Source organism: Ursus maritimus, unplaced genomic scaffold, assembly GCF_017311325.1.
Source record: "Ursus maritimus isolate PB19 unplaced genomic scaffold, ASM1731132v1 scaffold_9, whole genome shotgun sequence".
In the NCBI taxonomy this organism is placed as follows: Eukaryota; Metazoa; Chordata; class Mammalia; order Carnivora; family Ursidae; genus Ursus; species Ursus maritimus.
In genome coordinates, this window is record NW_024427107.1 from 14,584,818 (window position 1) to 14,603,469 (window position 18,652).

The 18,652-nt window shown below is 37.8% G+C and overlaps 1 protein-coding gene across 5 annotated transcripts in view; it reads left to right on the top strand.

The window, feature by feature from the left end:
• The window catches only part of YTHDF3 (YTH N6-methyladenosine RNA binding protein 3), a 40,777-nt gene extending 32,163 nt beyond the window's left edge, over window positions 1-8,614 (top strand). For all 5 annotated transcript variants that reach the window (XM_040625661.1, XM_040625660.1, XM_040625658.1 and 2 more), the window contains one exon: window positions 5,490-8,614. In XM_040625661.1, coding sequence (XP_040481595.1) covers window positions 5,490-5,513 — 24 coding nt within the window. In that variant the 3' untranslated portion in view covers window positions 5,514-8,614. The remainder of the gene's footprint in view (window positions 1-5,489) is intronic.
• Window positions 8,615-18,652: the final 10,038 nt, after the last annotated feature.

Sequence of the window (18,652 nt, forward strand, 5' to 3'; positions counted from 1 at the left end):
TTTTTTATTGTTATTTTAGTTGTTATTTAGCTCTTGTATCTGTTCTTTTTCCTACTTCTAGAATATTCATTTTGTCTGAGATTTATCCTATAATTCTCTTATTTTTTTCTTTGTGATTTCCAGCTCTCTTTCCTGCTTTGCAATCAAGGTAATTCTCGGACTTAATATTTCTACTCCTCAAATGAGGCAGTGACCATTTTCCCCTTTAATTCAATCTACTGAAACTTTCAATTTGAAAGTCAGATTTTTAAGCTAGACAAAAGGTGTTTGTTGCATTTGGGCCTCAAGTGACCGCCTACCTGCTTTCTCTCTCTCTCTCTTTCTCTCTCTTTTTTTCCCTCCAGGTATTCACTGGGTCTTTCAGCAGTTCTGTTTTATTGTGCTTATGTTCCTAGTGCTTATTCTCATTTTCTTTTTGGATGGTGTGGCTTCTTACATACACAGTTGCTTTTTCCCTTGTGGCTTATGTAATCTCAGGTCTGGTTACTGAAATATCACTAATAGTGATAAACCTACCAGTGATTACAAGGAAATAAGTTATTTACTTGTAGCATTAAGGGCAAGCTGTCGGCCCCTCTGAGGGCACTGACGAAAATTTTGTTTTCCCGCTGTTTCATAGGTAGGGAAGTCTTAGCTCATCCATTATGCTCTGTCAAAAAGGCATGGGTTGGCAAGTACACTTCCTCCTGGAGCTCATCTCCACAGGCCAATTTCTGCATCTGGGCCTTCGGATCACATACTAGTCTCCAGTGTCTGCTCAGTTCGAGGTGGGGAAGAAGCCCAATACCAGAGACTCAAAAGCCCTCAAATCTCTGAATCTGTCTGGTCGAGGCCAGCTCTGTTAATGGAAAATGAGAGATGGAGGGATCCCTCTGCAAATTGTCTTTTGAATTGTCAGTCATTATTAAAAGTGAAAATTCTGTGAGTCACTTTGGAAAGTTTGTGTCCTAAAGAGTGTGTGTTTAAAATGCCTTCTTCTGAACTATCAGTGAAGACACAGTCCTTTAGGTGTACCGGACCATGGCTCCTTTTGTATAATTCGGGTTTTCTTTCTCCCTGTGTTACTTCCCAGCAACACACCAGTACATGTAGTTTATAATGTCAGCTGTGTAATATATAGTCCATTTTAGAATAGCACAAGAAGTTATCACTGATAGCTCCATATTGCTTAGTCTCATATTTCTAGTGGTCTGTGATTGATAGCATGCCCATAGATAGCTCATTATATTTAAATACTTATTTAATATTAACAGTGTCAGTCTCAGTTCTAGATCATGTTAACATAAATGCGGGTTTTGATGTCTTAAAGCCAAGGTATTGACCATATTCAGGAAGATCTGAGTTTTGATGGACGTTTACTATGTTGAGGGCTTCCAAATTTGTATACCCACCCCGGACCTTTCCTCCTATCTCCAGACTCATATATCAAACTGCCTATTTGACATCTTCTCACAGCTGTTTAATAAGCATCTGAAATCTAATATAACTCCCCTGTTTCTTTGCCTGCCCCAAACCTTCTCTGTCTGTGTACAGGGCACCACTGCCCTTCTAGTTACGGGACTCATTTTTGATACTTTTCTCACTCCGCATCTACTCACAGTTGATATATCAGTAAGTAAGTCTTGTTGATTCTGCTTTCAAAACATACCCCGGATCTGAGCTCTTCACTAGCCCTGTATCTTTTATCCCCATTGAAGGGCTGTTATTATTGTACTAGATTATTACTGTGCTGGCCTTACTGGCCTTCCTGTCCTCACCTTTGCTCCTCTACACTCTGTTACCAGCAAAACAGCCTTTAAGAGATCCTTTTGTGACAAGTGAGACTAGACTGTTACTGTTTCATTCTTCTCTTGACAGTGTTAGTATCAAAGTATTGCTAACCTCAAAATACTCAGGAACTATTCCCCCTTTTTCTAGTCTGTGGAATAGTTGGTGTTAAGTTTAGAATGATCAATTCTAGGACAATTAGTTAAATGTACGTCTTAAAACCATGTGAGTCTGGGGGCTCTTGGCTGACTTTTGTTCTCAGGGTCTTGAGTTTGAGCCCCACGTCACGTGTAGAGATTACATGCATGCATGCATGCATACATATGTACATAACAAACAAAAACATGAGCCTGGTGGGTTTTCGTGCGGGGTAGATTTTTAATTGTTGGTTAATGTTCTTTAGTTATTACAGGTCTCTTCAGGTTTTCTGTTTATTCTTGAGTTTGATTTGGTAAATTGTATGCAGGTAAATTATATTTTTAGGAAGTTGCTTTAAAAGGTTTTTTTTGCTTATTGGCATGAGTAGTATTTTTACTTTTTAGTTGTATCAGTCTCATGATATTAAACGCATCTTCTTTTTAAATCAGTCTTTCCGGAGATTTTTTCTATTGTTAGGGTTTTTTTTTTTTTTTTTCTCCCAAACACTAGCTTTCCCCCCCAAACACCAATTTTTATTCTCTTTGGTTCTCTTTATTCTTGTTTTCTGTTTCATTATTTTCTACTGCTATCTTATTTCATTCCTTCTACTTTTGGGAACTTATTACTCATTTCCTAACATATTGAGTTGGATGATGAGCTCATTATTTTTCAGCCCTTTTTTTTTTTTTTAGTTTTGCATATGTAAATTCCTAAGTGTTTGGTGGGGCTTAGACTAAGCATTTTCATTGTACTGATGTAAAATTTTTTGAATTTCCATTGTGATTTTTTGGGACACTTTTAGAAGTGTGTTTTTAGAATTTCCAAATGTGGGTAAGGTGTTTTGTTGTTTATCTGTTTTGCTTCTAAAACTGATGTCAGAAAATGTGATGTTGCATGACATGGACTCTTTGGTATTTAATGAGATTTGCTTTCCAGTCCGCCATATAGTTGCCTTTTGTGGTTGTTCAGTGTATACCCTATAATTGCCTCAGTTTTCTATATTATGTATATTCAGTCTATATTTTTACTATTTCTGCTTTACCAATTACTTAGAGAAATGTGTTAAATTCTCCTATAATGAGGAGACTGTCAAATTTTCTTTATAATTCTGACAACTTCTAATATATGTAAAGTTTTTAGTTTAATGTTAGTTTATTTTTAAAATGTCTGTTATTTAGTATGTAGTGACCGTTTTATCTCCCAGCAATGGTTTTTGCCTTCAAATCAGTTTTATCTGGTATTAATATAGTTGTTTCAGTCTTTATTTGGTTTGTGTTGTCTTATGTCTTTTCATTACTTTTAACTTTGTGTCCTTAAGTTTTGTTTTCTTGTAATCATGTATAACTGGATTTTTGAAACATCTGAATTGCTATGTTTTCATTGATGAACATACATTTTTTCATTGCTTGATACAAATGTGTATTTCTGCTGTCTTATTTTGTACTTTCTAATTAAATCTAGATCATTCAAGCCCCTCCCCACCCCCGACCCATCTGTTCTATTGGATTGATTTTTTTAAATTTTCCTCTTTTTCTGTCCACTGAGTTAGAAGTTACGTATTACATACATAAATTTATTATAATATATGTGTAATTTATATATTTTAAATTTGATCCAAAGTGCATAGTTGATTACTGTTCAAACTGAAATAGCGTCTCTAACTTCTATTTAAATAATACATGATCCTCATTGATACATCTGATCATCTCCCTTGAGTTAAAGTTCTTTGTCTAACATATCCTTAAATAGTGCCATTTTTTTGGTCTGTACTTTTGGGGCTCTTCGTGGAGTTGATGAATTTGTCTAGTTTTTTATATCTGGCTAATTAAAGCAGGCTTCAGAATTCATACAAATCTATTTGTTTCCCTCAGTTTAGAACTGAATTTATGTTTAGGCTGTTTTTTTTTTTTTTTTTTTTAAGATTTTATTTATTTATTTATTTGACAGAGGTAGAGACAGCCAGCGAGAGAGGGAACACAAGCAGGGGGAGTGGGAGAGGAAGAAGCAGGCTCCCAGCGGAGGAGCCTGATGTGGGGCTCGATCCTAGAACGCCGGGATCACGCCCTGAGCCGAAGGCAGACGCTTAACCGCTGTGCCACCCAGGCGCCCCTAGGCTGGTTTTTTAAAAGTGTAAGGCCTTTATAAAATAAGACTACTCTTCCTGGTACTAAATTCTCGTTTTGTCTTTTTTTTATATTGTTGGATTTTTGTTTTTGTTTATCCTTTTGAAATATGATTAATTAGCTAGCTTTGTGTCTTTCATTTTGTTTAATTTCAGAGTCTTCCAGTGATAATGTGTGTATAAGATTATTTGTAGCTATCATGTAGTAGGGCATTTATTTTATTAGCTTTATAAAATACTGTTCTTCAAGGTCTAGGAGTAAATTAAAATTAAAAAGAAAGGAATTTAGTAACAAAGAACTTGAAAGTTCTCTTTGGAACGTAAAGTAACAGTTTTCTGATGCTGTCACAGGATGGGAAACTAATTTGACCATTTGCAAAGTGTATTCATATTTATTATAGAACATGTATTACTCATGGAAAAATAAAAATGGTAGTAGTGAAAAAAGAGAGAGTGAGTCATAATTTGTTTAAACACAGGTGGTTTTCAGAGTATGTTCTCTGGACCAGCAGTGTCTGGATCACCTGTGAACTTGTTAGAGGTACAAACTTAGAGGGGTAGCTGGGTGGCTCAGTCGGTTAAGCATCTGTCTTAGGCTAGGGTCATGATCCCGGGGTCCTGAGATCGAGCTCCGCATCGGGCTCCCTGCTTGGTGGGGAGCCTGTTTCTCCTCCCTCTGCCCTGCTGCTCCCCCTGCTTGTCTGCTCTCTCTGTCAAATAAGTAAGATCTTTAAAAAACAAACTAACAAACAAACAAAACCAGCAAGGTGGTGCAAACAAACTACATGGTGCATTCACTTGATAGACATGCACAATGCTGGTCGTCCTTTTTTCACAGAAGTACTGTAGATAAATATTTGGTTAATAAACATCGTGTAAACATCACTCAGTCTTACTTTTGTTCAGGGGATATTCACTTTCTTAAAGGAATTAAAAAATAATCATGTTTCTTGATACGAGAAAGTTACAATAATGAATGTGGGAATGTGATATAGAGGAAGTTTGTGATTGAGAGTATTTTTTAATTAACACTAGAATCTCAGTGTAAGGCAAGTTGAATGCAGTTTAATGCAACTCTTCCTTTCCTCCTAACTCTACCTAGCCGATAGTTTTCAAATTGCTACAGAGGCCTTTTAGTCTATTTGATACCATTAAGAACTCATTAAAATGCCTAAAAAGACATTCCGTATTCTCACCTTAAACAGAATCTCATGGGGAGGTAGGGCTGTGGAGAGGGCCATACTCTCCTGAAATAGGTCTTTGTATTTAGATTGCTTTATTTTAAAATGTTTTGTGATAACCATCCCTCTGTGGTGTGTACAGGTAGTAGTAAATCTTTTTTAATTACTCCAGTTAGTAGTTGAAGAAGTTTTTATGAAGATGGTGGGCATTATCGTACAAATAATTACAATTTTTAAATAATGATAGTATTTTATTAAAATTCTTTGTGTTTTTCTTTCAGGAGAGAAATAGAAACAAACAATAACCATATGAAGATGTCCTGTTAGAATTACAACACTAATGATGTAGACTCTGGAAATGCCTAATAAGTCAAAGAAGACGTTATTAAAGCTTTTTTTCTGCTTAAGGTGACATCTTTGAACTCTAACACAGAATTGACTCTTCTTGTAATGGTTTTCATCAGCGCATCTGCCCTTATACTCTCACCAAACACACTTGAGAACTGTAACTTCGTCAAGCACTTTCTGTCCTGAAGCTTTTACCAGTATCTGCTGTCTTTTGTAATTATGCATCCTAGCTAAGGCACAGAAGACTGAATGAATGCAAGGATTCATTAACTCTTTGAATTTGTTAAATACTAACAGTTAACCATTAGAAGTGGTTCAATGATGTAAGAGTCACACTGCTTCAACTTTTTCTTTGTTGTAGTTTTTAAATTGTCAATTTTTAGCTATTTGACAGATTAAAAGCAAAATAATCATGCCATATTTAGTCCTGGAGTTCGAGTCTAAATGTTTATGTGAAAAATTATTGTAGTAAACTTTTAATATGGCAAAGCAACCTTAAGCTCTATTTTAGCCAAATGAAACATAATCTGAAATTATATTAGAACATTTCCCTTGTCTTCAAACTGTTTGGTGTAACAGAATATTGATATGCAGCTTGGTGGATTTCACCAATTAATGCACATTCTTCTCCCCTCCTTCCCCCAATAATATGTATACTGAAAAATGTGCATTTGTCTGAGGAATTATTTTGTTTGCTACCACTTAATGAATCTCAAAATTTTGAGTAAATGTACCTCAGTCTAATCAGACTTTTTATGACCTTTATAACTACATTTAAAACCCTTAATTCCTATTTCTGGGTGTTTGCGAGCCTGATTGCTATCATGAAGTAAAAATTTATTACTCTAGGTATTCACTAGCTAAATAAACATAGTTCTTGTTTAGCAAGCATATACTGTTCCTCAACTCTTTTCTCCAGCTTTTGCAGTGTCCTGGCATCCTTAAAATACTTTGAAAATATGGCCTTGATCCATGGATTAAATCAGTATCTAAGTGAATGTGTTGATGTTTTATTGATCAGATCTATATAAATGGGAATACAGCATATATCTGGGTATTCTTATAGTTATCTTTTTAACATCTTATTTTTTTCATTAATTACATATCAACATTAATTTTGTAACTTGAAGCAAATTGATTTTGTATAATTAAATGTGTCACGCATCTGTATTAACTGATTTGATGGCATAAGGTTATGAAGATATTGTCCTGCCCCTTATATTACTGTTCCAAAAGGAGAAAACTATGTAGAAAGATACATTAAGGGTGAAAATAGCAATATAGTAGATCTGAATACCTTGATGTTTTGCATTACTCCATTTATGTTTACATCATGTTTAGAAATGTTTTCGTTTACTATGGTCTTTGGTCACTTCGATTCAAAGTTTAGTGACAGATATTTCTTTGAGGCTTTCATTTATATAATTTTTTTGTACAATGTTTTCTTAAATGTACAAATACTGTATTCAAGTGGGAAAAAATACAGTATTTGTAGATAATCGGAGCTACTTCACAGTTCTTGGGTAGTCCCAGTGTAGTTATATCAGTGCTTACTGAAGGGAACATCAAAATGTTAGTGGTATATTACAGAATAAATACTTTCTTAAAGGAAAATTGCACCTATTTTACCTTTTTAAGAGTAAGCCATGAAATCTTATAACCTGTCTCTTAACTATTTATAATGAAGATTGGCATTTGGGTATAGTCACCAGAGCAATGTTCTACATCCCTGAGATTATAGAGGTAGGACATGTCAAAGATGATTCTTGTCACTCTGGAGGTCCTATTAGACAAAACTGTAAAGGGGTGACCTTGTAGGAAGGGTCTGAGTCCTCTCTCTGAGGTTCTCTTTTTCTTGGTGCTTTATTAGCAACTCTGAATATTTTTATAAAACTAGTTACATTATAAGTGGATTCAAACTTGTTTAATTTACATTAGGTTTCTATGTAAGAAGTGTCACTCACTCCGCAAGCAGGCTGATTGCAATAGCAGACTCTGATGTCAGATGTAGTTGAGTCGTCTATTCATGGTGAGGAGTACATCCCAGTGCCTTTAACCTGGATTTCTAATATTAAGTGAAATGGGTGCAGCATTCCTTTGGGGAAAAACAATAACAACAACAACAACAAACAAAAACACTTCTATCTTTTCAAAATTGGTAATTTTTTTCTCATTTAAGTTTTCTTCAGAGCACCTACCTTCTCTTCCTCTTTGGTCTGTCATTGTATGGCAGAAAGTTTTTTCTGTAAGTGAAATTATTACAGATTGTCTCAATAGCACAACTAACTAAATATTCTTAACTGTAGGGACCAAAAGGGAGAGAACCTGGGCTCTACAGCAGGAGACACATCATCAAATGTTGGAATAATCACAAATTAAGACATTATTGGCCCAGTAAATTTCTTGCTTAATATTTTTCCAAGATCTGGTTTGAATGTTTCTTATTAAAGTTATCTTACGTGGGTATTTTATTTTGAAAGGTATTATAGTTTGTATATTTAACAGTAAGGGGGAAAATGTAACCAAAATTAGTATTCTTTCTCTATACATATTGGTACTTGAAGATTCCTTTCGGAAGAAACCCCAGCCTTTTCCTAATTTCACTACTTAATTCCTCATTTTAACTTGAGTGATCTTTCTAATTCAAAAGCTGTGTTCTTTTTGAATACCATGCATGGGGGCTAAGCTGATGTTAAAACAGTTTGCAATAAAAAAGAATCAGCTTAAGTCATTTAATCATTTCAAGTGCATTCTGCATCCTATAAAAATAAGTTTGAAAAATTTAAGAGAATTGTGTTTTCATTAAGTTTTGCATATCTTTTGTTATGCCATGTAAATTCCCTTCTTTTTCGTATGATTAAAGAAAGGTTATGATAAAATGATTAGTTCATTTACATTCACTTGTAGCAATTACATGAGAATTTGAATTTTGTCGTGTTTGGGTTTGTTCATTCCTGTGAATGATGGTACAGTTAGGTGAGATTTTCTGTTATGGTACCCAAACTCACCATTTGGTCCTCTTTAATCTTTGAGGGTTTCAATAAAAATTGTTCACTCATATCTGTGTTTTTTCCATTTTATCTTCAAAAGTATGTATTGCCTGCCAGAAAACATAACATTTTTGTCTGTGCTGTTACGGATTTCCTGATTGACGTTTCTCTCGAGTACAAATAGATTGTATCGCTTGTTTTAGTTGGCCATTTAAATTAAGTGGGGGAATTAAAGAGAGGGAGGATAACAGTTTATCCTAATCTTTATCCGCTTCAGTGAGCTTATTGCATTACATGCTCTTACTACTAAACTTAGAGCAAAAGAGAAAGAGGCCTATTTGTTTTCCTGTAATAGGAGGAAGTGGTAGTACCAGCTGTCTAATAACCCTAATCCCCCATTCTTGGTACCAAGGAATGCTTTTCTAACAGTCTGTATGTTATCCTTTGGGATAGATAGAGCTTATGTAGATCGTGATGAATCTGGCTGGTGCATTGATTATTGGCTGGGCTCTTTATCTAAGGTACTTGTTCTGATGGGGGAAACCAGAGAGTTTAGTTTTGTGCTGTCAAAACTTTCCAGATGCGTACAGCATTGTTGGCATGTGATCGGGGCACAGTTGTACAGAATCACCCCAGGTGTCCCACACTGTGGCATCATAAGAAACCTCCTTTTTACTGGTCTTTTCCTAAAGGGAGGGTTTGCATTTCATCAGCGTATTTATATTCGAGGCTGCTCATTTGTTGTCGGGACCCTAATTCTTACCTGCCTGGCTTTATCTTGCTTAGTGATACTAGGTGTAGTAAGTCTAGTTTAGGAACTAAAATATTCTTGCTGTCAGAAGTTAATGGACCAACTCAAAGCTTTCTAATTACAGTACTTGGAATTGCATCATCTTGAGGAGTATTCTTTTCTCCTTCCTCTTGGTGTACTAGTGAGAAATAGAACTATATGTCACCTACACATGATAGTAGCAGTTTAAATACAGTTTATTTATAAATACTGCACTAAGTTCAGAATTTGTCTACTCTAATTTGAGTTACCTGTACAGCGTTGGGACTAAATGTAAATGAAGCACTATTTTTGTAAAACTTAGAATGCAAGGAAGATCTGTGAAGTTTATAACACTGATGGGTTCCTCATCCCTTCCTGCCCCCTACTTGCCCATCAAAAGAATACCCCTTACATAGAACACACTTAGGGATGTAGGTATTTGAATGCCATTTAAAAACATGATTGGCTCTATCTGACATGTCTGTGATCAGAATGGAATTATCATATAGGGGAAGAAGGTCTTAGAATTGAAAATTGAAAGACCAGACTTTGAGTCACTTCTAACTGGTAGGTTGACACTGAGCAAATTTCCTTTGTTTCAGTGCACTTACCAAGAGATTGGTGTACAGTGCATCCAAGGTTCTTTGCAGTTCTAAAGTCTTATAATTTTTTTAAAAAAGATTTTATTTATGTATTTGAGACAGAGAGTACAAGGAAGGGCAGAGGGAGAAGCAGACTCCCCACTGAGCAGGGAGCCCAAGATCATGACCTGAGCTGAAGGCAGACGCTTAACCGAATGAGCCACCCAGGCACCCCTATAATTTAGGTGTAAATAGCTTTGTACACTATGACTTATTCTAGCAATAGTGAATGTTAGGTCTTTCGAAAATAAGTTTGGAAACCAACATAATTTTTAATAGTCCTCGTTGTTTATTTTTAGAATATCAGTAATGAATACCCCAAATTAGATTTTACGCATTGTATTTGATGGGAATATGACCACTGCTTCCCTTCAATGGTTTTTGAAGTTCAGTGGTATAAAATCCCCATCTTTTCCATAGTATTGATAAAAAGAGACAAGAGAATGTGTTCCAAAGAAATCCAAGGTGTTTTTTTTTTTCTATTATACTGCCATTTCACATTATCCTTATGGATTTTTTTAATACGCTTTTTTAGGATAGTTTTACAGAAAAGTTGGGAAGACAGTACAGAGCTCCTGTATACCTTGCACCCAGCTTCCCCTATTAACATCTTACATTAGTATGGTATGTTTGTTACAATTAATAGGCCAATTTTGATGATACATTATCGTCATACTTTTTGAGATTTTTAAAGTTTTAGTGAATGTCCATTTCTAGTCCAGGGGCCATCGAAGATAGCACATTACTCTTAGTTGCCATGTCGTCGTAGGTTCCTCTTGGCTGTGGTGGTTTCTCAGACTTGTTTTTGATGATCTTGACAGTGCTGAGTACTGGTCAGATATTTTCTAGAATGCCTCTCTGGAGTTTTATCTTGTGATTTTTTTTTTTAAAGATTTTATTTATTATTTGACAGAGATAGAGACAGCCAGCGAGAGAGGGAACACAAGCAGGGAGAGTGGGAGAGGAAGAAGCAGGCTCATAGCAGAGGAGCCTGATGGGCTCGATTCCATAACGCCGGGATCACGCCCTGAGCCGAAGGCAGACGCTTAACCGCTGTGCCACCCAGGCGTCCCTATCTTGTGATTTTCTTAGGATTAGAGTGAGGTTATGAGTTTTGGGGAGGGGAACACCCTGTAGGGAAATTGNNNTTTCCATCCCATCGTATCGAAGATGCATAGCCCCAACATACACTTGTTGATGCTGACCTTGGTCACCTGGCCGAGGTAATGTTGGGTTTCTCCATTGTAAAGTCACTCTTTTCCTCCTTGCCGTACTGTGCTTCTAAAGAATCACAGTCTACACTTGAGGGGGTAGTTGTGTTCCCCCTTATCCTTGTATTTTTGAAGAGGAATATAAGAATATGTTTTGTTACTACCTAGCCTCATCCCATCAGGCTGTGTCAATACATTTCCTTTTTGCTTGTACCCTTTTAGAACTCTTTTTCCACTTTCTCCTTCTTTTTTTCAACAGAACAGTTGTATATTGGAGGAATTTCAATGGAGACTCATACCTGCTCCCTGAGTTCTAAGTCTGTGTATAGAATGATGATTTTAACAAAGGGATTGAGTAAATAAATACTAATAAAGGAGATTTAGATAATGGCAAATACCTTCATCTTACGTGTATACGTAAGAACAGATGGTCAAATCTGAACAAATTCAGATTTGGCTGGGTTGAAAGCCCTGAGTTAGGAGCTAAACAGTGAGGTTACAGTGGTTCTTTCCATTAAAAAGAAAGGGTGATTTAAATAGCTTGGCATCTGTCTTTTGATGGAATTCTTTTGAAATAACTTCTGAGGCTGCTGCATAATATTCTGGCAAAGAGCATGGATTTTGGAGGCCTACAGACCTGTCCCTGAATCCTGGGTCCACTAAACTAGATCCAAGCCTAGATTTCCTCATCAGTTAAAAAATTAAAAGAATGAAAATAGATCCTTTTTTCAGGAGGATTAAATGACATAACATTCAGAAAGTGCTTACCAAAATCCCTGGACCTGTGGCAAACCTTCACATGTTAACTGTCCTAGCCTCTTTTATTTAGAATTTAGAGATTTAGGAGAATTTAGAATTTATTGATTGCCATTGGAGATTTCTCATGGTAATCTTCCCTACTTACATGCAGTTTAGAAGTTGTAGAAAACTGATTACTTTCAATTCATAATGTTCTGTTGAGATCCGGAGAACAGTCACTTCCTGAATAAAGCTTAAATTATCATTTATCTTTGTTTTGCCAACTTTTTGGTTTCCAGAGTTTTAACTGTCAGCCATGCTTTTTCTAAATAAGTAAAATATAACAACATAAAATTAGTTTATCTGGCTAGAGCAGAGCAGATGGCAGAACGAAAGGCAAATCAGACCAAAAGGAAAGCAAATATGGGGGAATAACATAAGAAAACCTGTACACAATAGAAGAAAATTGAAGCCAAATCCCATAAGAAGAAATGTTTTGCTTTGTTACAAACAGTCCTTGATATTGATACCATTTAAGTGTATTAGTATCCAATGACCAAGCTAAAGCAATTTAGTGATGAGTTTGATGCCCTTTATTCAGGGGAAAATAATCCGTGGATTGGGCACTATGGTGCCTGCCAAGCAGTGGCGCACGCTTCCTGAAGGATTTTGGGCAAGTGCCAGTTTTACAGAATGCAAGAAGAGGCAACAAGGGAACAGGTCATGACTGGTTGGCAGGTCCTTGTTTCTTAGGTCAGGTGAGCTAGCTAAGGCTGACTTGGAGGACTGTGATTGGTGTGTGCTGGGTTTCCTCGGCAGGTGTTTCAGGTATGAGAGCAGGCTGACTTGGTTTGTTTCCTGACGGCCTGGCCACAGGGACTGCCTCCATTTTGTGGGTGCCAATATGCAGATTCGCTTTGTCATTAGTAAATAGAGCTTCATTATAAACCGTAACAATTCAGAATGGAGATACTAACGTGGATGGGTTACATCCGCGGTTCGTCGGCGGTACTGCAGTTTAGAAGCAAGAGGTATTTGACATCCTCGAAACAAGATGGCAGTTTTAACCCTTCTCATTTGTATTTGAAAGAAAGATTATATCTTGGGGTGAAATTTTTACAAATAAAACTTCAACATAATATCGCTGCATGCTAATATTGAAGCTGTGGTCTCCACCCAAGGTATTAAGTGTAGTATTTCTGCCTGGGCTTGCTGTACTCCTCTGTGAAGCACCCGTGCTTGGAGCACACTCCCACTCGCGTATCTCGTGGCTGTTCTGTGGTTTGGCCATGTGTGTATCTGCCCAAGAGTCACCTGTGCTGCTTTCTCAACTCGTTGATTCCAGTTGTACTTGTTTCTTTTATTACGAGATTTAAATATGTAAACTGATAAAATGTGACTGAAAGATTTGTTTCTATGAAAACTAAATTGACGGCTTTGGAAACACCTGGCAGAGGGGAGGTGTCTAATTACGTATAGATCAGAAAACTGTAAACACTCATGAGCAAAGTCAGAAAAATGTGCAAGTGTGCACATAGCGTGCAAGTGTATTTTCAGTTCTCACTCCTGTGGGAAATCTTAGGTGATGCATTAGAGACGAGGCCTGGTTCCTAGAAGAAAGACGTCAGGGAACTCGAATCACCGGATTCCTTTTCAAAGAAAAAGTCTTGGACGTATATCAAATAGTGGGTGAATTAAAGTATACGTCTGTTTTAAATTAAAATGTTTAAAGTTTGTATCACGTCTTATGAATCCATTTCTTTTTTTTTTAAAGATTTTATTTATTTATTCGACAGAGATAGAGACAGCCAGCGAGAGAGGGAACACAAGCAGGGGGAGTGGGAGAGGAAGAAGCAGGCTCATAGTGGAGGAGCCTGAAGTGGGGCTCGATCCTGTAACGCTGGGATCACGCCCTGAGCTGAAGGCAGACGCTTAACCGCTGTGCCACCCAGGCGCCCCCTTATGAATCCGTTTCTTAACTAACTTCAATTTCATTATTTAACACTGTTCATTTTTAAGATTTTAACCGAAATTATTCTTTTTAAAGTCCAAAAACTTTTTTCCCTCTGCATTAAACAGGTTAACCATTTTCTGCATGTGGCTACATGTGTCCATGTGTAATGATAAGCTGTTATGGTATCTTCGCAAATGTAATAAAGAGAAAGAACTATTCATACCACTTAGAAAATACCATGTGCTAGCACTTACATATTTATTTCTAATATCAAAAGCGTAAGAAATGTTTTCTCTATGAAATGTCGGAGAGAAGACATTCACCCAGTTAACAGTTACTGGTATCTCCATTTACAGCCGCGAAAACCTGTCAAGTCTTGGAAACCACCTTGAGTAAACCACTTCTCTTTTGGAAAGAAAGGCACATGTTTCATTTTCTAAGAGCTTATATAAACTGATGGTTTTCCCCACATTACTTCCTTTTAATAAGGGGAAAAAAAAAAAGGAAATCAGCCATTAAATGGTTATTTTGGAATTATGGAGCCTAGGCTTTCCAGATAGGCTTGTTTTTTCATTTTGATTTTGCTTGTTAATGTTTACGCTGTCCAGGCAATATTTGAAAGGTCACACATTAAAAACAAACTAAAAACCAATGGAATGCTTTCCTATAGCATATAAATGAAGAAATAAACTACTTATTCATTAGTATTCATTAGTATTTATTTTCACCCGGATTAAAAAGATCTTACAGAAGACCTTTGAACAGCTTCCTCTCAAAGTTTCAAATTTTAAAAAGACACTTCAATACCAAGTTTTATTCACATGGAGGTACCCATCTTCTTCTTCAGTTCATGTTTATAGTTGGGTGAGGAAACTCTTCCATTCACAGTGAGGTCTTACACTAGTTTTGAGGAAAACCTCAGATGTTGCATTATTGTGTATCTTTTTTTTTTTTTTTTTTTACACCAGTCAGGACCTTTACACAGGCCCACAGTAGACATACAGATTATTTACTACCTTGAAGTGGTTTTTTGAATGGTTTTGATACCTGGATGTACTTCCCAGTACTCAGTGAACTCCATAAAGGTCCTGTTTGTAATATACAATATTCATAATATGTAATAATAATGTCAAATTTATTAACAGGTTGGGCAGCAGTACTCAAAACATTTTTGTCTCAGGATCCTGTTACACACAAATTATGAAAGACCCCAAAGAGCTTTTGTTTGTGTGGGTTATATCTCTTGATATTCACCATACTGGAAGTTAAAACAAACATTTTCAAGCAGTTGGGTTTTCATCTGTCCTGTGTTCAGTCTTTGCAGTATCACTTCTCATGTAATCCTCTGGAAAACTGGACTTGCGCCCTCCTGAGAGAATGAGAGATGAAAAGTCTTCGTATGATTATGAATATACATTTGGCCCTGCAGACCCATTTGGGGCACCACTCCTCTGGGGCACACTTTGTTGATGGGCTGGCGGTGTTCATACTCTGCTGTGTGAATGGGTTATCCGTAACGAGATCTGTCGAATCGCTTCTCGAGTTCTGTCTTGGCTAACTCCCCACCGTACACACGCCCAGGCCCCCTTACCTTCCTGCAGGTGCACGCCAGTCTTTTTCCTTTTTGATCTATGAACATAAAGTCAAAAACACATCTCAGCAGACTCATGACTAAGGATCTATTGATTCATAGCTTTTAGTCATCGCTGAACTTTTTAAACTTCATATTTCCTCACCTTATCTGATACTTTATTGCCTATAAAAATAACAGGAATGGTTTAACCAAAAATTAGTTTTGATTTGTGCCACGAAATTAGTATTGATAAGTGTGCGAAGGAGTTTTTATGAGGATAGTTGTGTCTTCTTTTTATCCTGGGTCTTCCTTGTCTGCCCTAACCCCTGCCCTCCCACTCAGTCAGCATTCTCGCTGCCCGTGGCCTCTGCTCTTCTTCCAGTGCCACTGATTTAACCGGCCACGGTCCACGCAAAGGTCGTGGTAACCAGAGCCGGAGAAATTGCCCAGGAATCAGTGATTGCTGTCTCCACTTTCCTCAGCAGTGTTTTCATTCCCGTTTTTAGGCAGCCTGGATCCCCGCTGCGGTCCCTGCCTCCTTTCTGCCTAGTCACACTGCTCCAGTCACACTGGCTTTCTTGTCCCCTCCCCCAACCTAAGTACCTCCAAGTTTACTGTCCTCTGCCTCTATTGGGTATTCGCTCTCTTCTCTGCTAAAGTAACTTCCAGGGAGTTAAGTCCCTTATCGCCATATCTGAAGTAGTTACTCTGTTATCCTAATCTCCTACCTCCTATTTTCTTCCTAGAACTTATCTAAAACTTTTTGTGTATGGTCTTTGTTTTGTAAAAGTGTGACATTCACGAGGTTAAAGGACTTTGTCTTCTTTATTGCCATAAACCCTGCCCGGAACAGAGAGTCCTCAAGACCTGCCGGCTGAACGAGTCATTCACTCCCCCAAGCCCGTTCTTAGATTGAGGAAGGCCAACCATCGCCATGGCTGCTGCAATGGTGGCTTTCATTGCCTGGGACACGGAAGTCTGCCTCTGAACGGGGGATGCATGGAGTAGGAGAAAGTTGGTGTTGCTATTTATTGCTTGAAAGAAAGCTTGTGACATTCATTTTCCTTACCAAGGAGCAAGTTGGCTGCCTGATAACATCCCCATTTACCTTCACTATTCTTTTTAACCGCTTTAGAGAATTGCCTCCTTCCTCCCTGCCTCTCTCCCTCTCTGCCTCTGTCTTTTTCCTTCCTTCCTCCCTTCCTTCCTTCCTTCCTTCCTTCCTTCCTTCCTTCCTTCCTTCTTCCTTTTTTCCAAAATTGCCTTCAATTCTAATTTAAATTGGATTTTCTCTGGATCAGATAAGGTGTGGGAACCCAGTGATTTATCTCGAGATCATTCAGACTGCTGAAAGGGACCTGGGAGGGGTTTCAATCACAGTTTACAGGTGAAGGAACAGGCTGGGAGGCTCTGACTTAGTTCTAAGATCCCAGGGAGTGAGAGAACTAGGACTTGAAGCTCAGAGTTTGTTTCCACTTCAAAGCCAAACACTTCTAAATCTGAGCCCAAACCTTTCACTTAGTTGTTGACTGACCAAACAATTAAATGCATCTGTCCATTTTCTTGTAAAATGAGAAATATTCTCACACAGATTTGTTGGAGAATGAAATGAGGAGGCACAGTGCCTGGCGGCATCATGAAGCCCTCACTGTCAGGCCTTTCCTCCTCCCTTCCTCCCTCCTCTCCCTCCTGCCGTCCTGGCTGTCCACATGGGGAAGATCGTGTTCTTTTCCTAATTTGGCTAGTATTTCTTTCCTTCTTTGCACCCAACTGTAGATCTTCCTCAAAGCCCTGGGCTTTTCGGCCTCCACATGACCAAAAATTATCTGCACAAGTGAAATATCAAACATTTTATTTTTTAAATGAGTCTTATTTTTAAAGATTAATGTTTCCATGTTATTGAAGCATATATGTCACTTTTCAATTCAGAAATGTAATCACTTCTTTCAATGACATGAACACCTCTACCATTTAGAAGAGGTTTGATCATAAAATGATCATTATTTATGGTACAGGAAAGATGCTTCCAATTGCAGACAAAGTGGTGAGGATTTTATCAACTGACTCTTATGCTACCCAGCTTAATGTGATTCCAAAGTGAATAATTACAAAATAAAACAAAAATAAAACAAAAGCATTTTGAAAATTACCCAAAATGACAGCAGAGGGAGCTATTGAGGTTTGATTACATTTTTCCATTGCCCTGGTTGAGGGTTTTTTTTGTTTTTCTTTAAACTATAATATTTTTGACTTAGGTTTTCTCATCTCAAATATCAATATGCAGGACAACCTTTGTCACATTGGAGGGTGTATATGCAGTTTGGGGGAGGGCAAAAAATGAAGCTTTTTTCCTATCTGCCGCCTCCTTCAATTCCCTTACCATCCCCAGGATTCCTATAAAGAAGGAAGGTCTAAAGTCTAAGAAAAATAATGATGATTTTACAGTGGTAATTTGAGAAATGAGTCTGCTCCCTTCGTGTGACTCTGGGTCATCAAGGTCAGCTGCTCTACTGCTCATTGTCCCACACTGTGGATTTGTCTGACTTCCTGGGACCTCTGTTGGGTTCCAAAAGACTTCCAGGGATTGCTTTTATGATCCCTATCGCTCTGCCCAGCTTCAGTTATGTGTGGCAGCATATGAGATGTGGAAAGGTTAAAATTCACAGCATTTTATGAAAACCCCTCATTAGAATGGGGGATGGTTACGACCGGATCAGAGCTGCTGTGTGCGTGCACGCGTGTGTGTCGTACGTGGTGGGTGGTGGTGAGGACGTGGACGGGCAGAAGCTTCGGGCTTTCTCCACAATCTTCTTTAGGTCACATCCGTGTTTTTATGCTCTACTTCTGCTCTTGAAGCTTTCGTCTTCTCAACAGTACCTAGTTTCCCAGTACCCCCTAAGTGGGTCCTCAGCCTCAGAGTACCCCCCACTCCAAGCCCGTAGTCTTCATGTTTTCAGTGCTACTTTGAATTCTTCTTCTAGGAATTTCTCCTTCTGTGCATAAGTGCAGAAAATATGTGGGGATGTGGGGATGCTCCTTGTAGTATTCTTTCTTTTTTTTTTTTTTTTTTAAGATTTTATTTATTTATGTGACAGAGAGACAGCCAGCGAGAGAGGGAACACAGCAGGGGAGTGAGAGAGGAAGAAGCAGGCTCCCAGCGGAGGAGCCTGATGCGGGGCTCGATCCCAGAACGCCGGGATCACACCCTGGGCTGAAG